Source organism: Zingiber officinale, chromosome 10A (assembly GCF_018446385.1).
Source record: "Zingiber officinale cultivar Zhangliang chromosome 10A, Zo_v1.1, whole genome shotgun sequence".
Taxonomy (NCBI): Eukaryota; Viridiplantae; Streptophyta; class Magnoliopsida; order Zingiberales; family Zingiberaceae; genus Zingiber; species Zingiber officinale.
This window is the reverse complement of record NC_056004.1, coordinates 22835388-22840518: the sequence shown is the minus strand read 5'-3', so window position 1 is coordinate 22840518 and position 5131 is coordinate 22835388. Positions and strand designations below refer to the sequence as shown.

The window sequence follows — 5131 nt, the reverse complement described above, 5'->3', positions numbered from 1 at the left end:
TAATATAGTCAAAAAAGGAAAATGTGTTAGCTAAATAAATATTTTTAATTTTCCTTGGAGATCTGCTCACTATCACTGAAAATTCCAGCTTGATCATTAATTCTTGTGTCCTTCACTTAAATGCAAAGTTGATTTTCTAAGTGGCATTTGCATCCATATAGAGCAATGAGCATCGGTCAGACTTCATACAATAATTGTCATAGTTCTACAAAAGCATTCACAATTTTTTTTTTTTTTTTTTTTTTGAGATTATGGGAAAATCTCGTGTAAGTTTGAGTACCTCCCCAAGTGAAGATTAGTGCGTAAAAAACTCACACATGAATCAAGCAAACTAGGTTGAATCCTCAAATTGGACTATGAATCAACAAAAAAAAAAAAAAACATGCAAGTGTAGATCGATGCATAATCAAAGTATCTATAATAATAAGATCAAAGCAATCACAACCAACAGCTCTTGAACAGCTACCCCCAACCAAACGTTAATTGAAGAAGCTGGAAAACTAAGGGAAGTCAACACGCTCGAACTTTGATCATCCATGATCCTTCCCTTTCCCTTGCCTTGAGAACCTGCTGATTTCTCCTGTTTGCAATATCGTCCCACTGAACTGTGAGGATTCCCACCGAAAGCAAACCTCCTTCCCATCCTTCTGTGGAATGCTTCAGAAAACTTGAGCTCCCCTGCCAAATTGTTGCCGTTGAGATAGAGAGCAGTGAGGTCAGGTAAATCGGCAAGCTTGGTGGGCACACAGCCAGAGAGGTTGTTGTTATCCAGTGCAAGAAACCTCAACCTTTTCACCCTCACAATTGACTCCGGAATCTCTCCACTCAGATTTGTGTTGGAGAGGTCCAACGTAGAGAGATTTGTGAGCCTTCCCCAGTCAGTTCCCATCAAGTTTCCGCCCAACGGGTTGTTGGACAAAAGCAAGTCTTGGAGTGAGGCCATGTCGTGAAGTGCTTGAGGGAGGCCATGTGAGAATTTGTTGCCCCTGAGGTCAAGCAGAGTGAGGCACTGCAGCTGTCCGAGCTCTTGCGGGAGGCTGCCATGGAGGAAGTTGTCACTCAGGTCTAGCTTTAGAAGCGAACTCATCGCGCCGAGCGACGAGGGAAGAGGGCCAGTCAGGGAGTTCCTGCTCATGTCGAGGATCAACAGCTCACTTAATTTGCTTCCGATGGAGGCTGGAATTTGACCAGAGAAATGGCTTCCTGCAAGTGCCAATCTTTTGAGTTGCACGAGATGGCCGAGTTCTTGAGGCAAATTTCCAGATAAAGAGTTGTCAACCAGCACCAGAGATTGCAATTTGGTGAGCCGGGTGATGCTGGCAGGGATTTCTCCAACGAGGCCTGGATTTGATCTGAACTCCAGCGTCTCCAAGCTTGGAGCAAGCTTCTCCCAGTGGCTGGAGGGGATGGAGGTCTTGTGGTGTGAAGAGAGGAAGCAACCAAAGAAGGAGAGGCTCTTCAGATGCTCGAACTCAAAAAGAAGAGGACTTAAGGATGCATCCTCTGAGCATTCAAGAGAGCCGTCTAGGATTGAGCCGAAGGTTAAGCCAGTGACGTGCCATTTTCCGTCGTAAACATCGCATGAAACTCCCTGCATTTAGACACAGAAACAGTCCTAAGAAGTTTCCACAAAGGAGGACGGGCGAAAAAAATATGGAAATTTGTATGCCTGGAACCTGTATCTGAGTCCACCCACAGGGATCTGGATACAGCTCTGAACCATTCCACCATTTTCCAACCAGGTCTTGAATCAACAAATATAGAGCTTCTTGCTCTGCTCTCAGCATGGGAGCTGTTGAGTCTTCCTGCTCATTTGACAATGAGACATGGAGAACCAGAAACGAGAGCAGAAGAAGGACCCAGTTTGAAGATCCTCTTCTCATTTTATGGTAATGAGACTGAGCTTGACAAAACAGTGCTCTCAAGAAGTGGAGAAGTAGGACTTGCAACTTTGAAGACCATCAAAAACCGAAATGATTAGAGGAGCTCAAGGCTGTGTCCTCTTTGCATCTGTCTCGCCCTCAGATACCAAAAGAAGAAGGTATTAATGTAAGAGAACTCTCCAACTACTCCATGAGCCAAAAGCTAGCAAAAAGAATATGGTTTCTCAATGTGCAAAGAAGGATGAGTTGAGGGTCAGAGAGAGGGAGAGATGGGAGGATGTCAGGATGCAGAAGCACAATCAAAGTGAAGTTTGCTCTACATGAATAAAAATAATGATACGAGCAGGATTCATGACCATGAAAGAAAGGTCGATGTGGAATTCTTTTTTTACTGTTAAACCATGTTTCCACATTGCATTTTGGAGGTGGAAGATGATATCGAGTAGGGATGTGAATTAGTTGGAGGAGATTTAACCGTAGGTCTTGCAGCTTTGTTGTGGGGGACCAACCTACAAACCATGTGATCCATGAAAGAGGGTGCAGATGTGTGGGTTCCATTTCTATTTTACCTTGTCATTCTCCTCTTGTGCAAATGCCACAAGAGATTTATTATAGGACATCTTTTGAGCAGTGTTTTCAAAACCACACTAATTAATTGGACCAACTTAAGCACTTCGTGTTTAATGATTACAATTACTTCCTTAGCACTGCACGCTGATCATACTGTGGCATTGTCTGCCCATTCATCCGATCAATATGATGAGTTGCTTTCGATCCTCTCTCTCTTCCCATCATTGGGACCTGCTGGGCTTTTGCCTACACAATTTGGATGATTAGGGTTTTTATTGACACTCATCGGTACAGAAATCCTCTGGGCGATTGTAAATGGTGCAGGACGCAAACAAACTAAAGTGACATGGACCATTTTGGGAGCATCTACTTTAACTTGCGCCAGTGGAATCAGAAAGCTAGCGATCCGCTTTGTAATGAAACAGCAGCTTTGGGAGGCATAACGGACTCGAGCACTCAGCTGTTATAATTTTGGGAGTAATAATTTTTCATTTAAAACTCATGGTGCACCAGCACTGTCGCTTCAATTTCGCTGAGGTAAATATTTAAAAATTAAGAATGAAAAGAAAATCTCATTCCTGAAATTACGAAAAGTGTCTTTATTCATTTTATAAAAACAGAAAATCCAACCGAACTTTCAAAATACAAATCGATGAAAGGAATAGAAGATTTAAAGAAAAGTATAATTATGCAAAAAAAACAAAAAAGAAGTTAATTTTGTTGTTTGGATTGTCACAAATAAATTATTTACATAGAGTTTGGAATAAAATCCAGACATTCAATTCTATCCTTTATTAATTTGGATATAATTTATCCAATTGTGAAGGGCGAATGAGCTTCTAGTTGGGCACAGGGAGTGGGGTCGAAGCATACATATTTAAAATAATGAATTAGGTATTAGTATGGTCTTATGAATAATTTTTATCAACCGTTAGATAAATTAAGAAGCGCTGACTGTCTAAAATCTATCGCGTTACAAAGTATACATATTATTCTGTACAAGGTGAAATTCATAATCCTACCCATCACATTACAAAGTATACATAATTCTTACCCAATTCTATCAATCTACTACGTGACAACGAACTCAACTATAGACGGAAATAAGAAGCATTTATACTAAACCCTAACCCTCTGTTTAGATGGGATGAGCAAAGATTCATTAACGGAAAAGGAAGAGAGGGGAAACATAGTATTTATATTATGTAGGATCGAGACGTGCTAGAGGGGTGGGTGAATAACATTCGTGGCTTTATCATTTTTCGAAAAACATAAAGTAAACATAGCAAAATAAAGAACAAGTAAAACAGACACCAAGTTGATGCCTTTGGTTTTACTTAATTCGGAGCCTGTGACGACTTCTACTCCAAAGCTCGCCATCGTTGATCGCTTACATTGGGCAATCCACTATCAATTCGTAAAGGCTTTACAGATATGCAAGTACACGTATTAAAAATAATGAAAAGAAACTGTGTTACCAATAATAAAAGAGTAACTAGAAGTTCGTTGATTGTTGGAGCAACAGTTGCATGTTGTTGAAGCGCTTTGGAGCAACACACAGGAGCATAAGTAGTTCTAAATTCGCTTTTTTTGAAGTGCTGGCCGAGACCTGATGTACATAGATTATATACACTTTTAATCATATTTTGACGCACATCTACTTGTATTTCATTAGCATAATCTATATTTATTACACTCTATTTTATGATAATGTCATACTTCCATTATATTCTGTTCGGTGATTTGCTCTTTGCATATTTTGATTGACAGAACGCATGTGGAGCGAAAATGGAGTAAAAACACATACGAGAGCAGAAGAAATCAAGCTTGGGTCGTGTAGGCCACACGGCGGTGTGGCCATCCCGAAGTAAATCATGTTCCGACTGTGCCAAATGGCACGACCGTGCCAAGTTTCCAGAGGCGTGCATGTCACAGTCGTGTGGTAAAGAAGGCCATAGCCATATGAATCCACACCCCCATGTCCCCATAAGAGGAAAATCAAGCCACGGTCGTGTGACCCACACGACCGTGTAAATCTCCCCGTGCCAACATTCCATAGGCGAAGAAGACCATGGTCGTGTGAGCCACACGGCCGTGTGACTCAACCCAAGAGGAAGTCGGGTAAGGACGTATGAATCCACACGGTTGTGTCACGGGTTGTGTGGTGTATGTGCCCTGCTCTATAAAAGGGGGTTTCTCCCCTTTTCACTCATCTTTGGCTTAGGGCTCACCCTCATTTCTTGGAGGAGGGTTCTCCTCCTTGGGGGAATCCTAGAAACCATATCTTCACCGATCCGTCCACCTCCAGAGCAAGGGAGCACCTCCAAGGACACCACGCTTCAAGGATAAGCACTCTCATCTCTCTACTTCTTTGTATTGGGTTGTAATTTGCTTCTTTCTTCGTCTTTGGTTGTATTTCCTTTGCTATGGAGTAGATCTCTAAATCTAAGATGTAGGAAGTAGTTATGATGTGATTGTGAATGTATGAACTATGTATTTGGATATTTCCTTATTCAATAAAGTGTTATGTCATGTTCTATTTGTGATGTGCTTTCTATGTGTTTGATGAAGTGTGTGAATAGTGCAAACATGTAGATGTGGACTGATTGTGGATCTCGTAGAGGAATGTCCTAGATCGTATGATCGAGGGACACTAGTGATAGGCAGATCCCGCTAAC

The 5131-nt window shown here is 41.6% G+C and overlaps 1 protein-coding gene across 1 annotated transcript; it reads right to left on the bottom strand.

Moving 5' to 3' along the window:
- Nucleotides 1-318: 318 nt before the first annotated feature.
- Nucleotides 319-2321, bottom strand: LOC122026099 (piriformospora indica-insensitive protein 2-like). The gene is made up of 2 exons (XM_042584736.1): nucleotides 1677-2321; nucleotides 319-1591 (listed from the first exon to the last, which is right to left on the bottom strand). Exons 1-2 carry the CDS (start codon nucleotides 1881-1883, stop codon nucleotides 416-418), a joined length of 1383 nt encoding a protein of 460 aa, XP_042440670.1. The 5' UTR covers nucleotides 1884-2321; the 3' UTR covers nucleotides 319-415.
- Between the last annotated feature and the right edge of the window lie 2810 nt (nucleotides 2322-5131).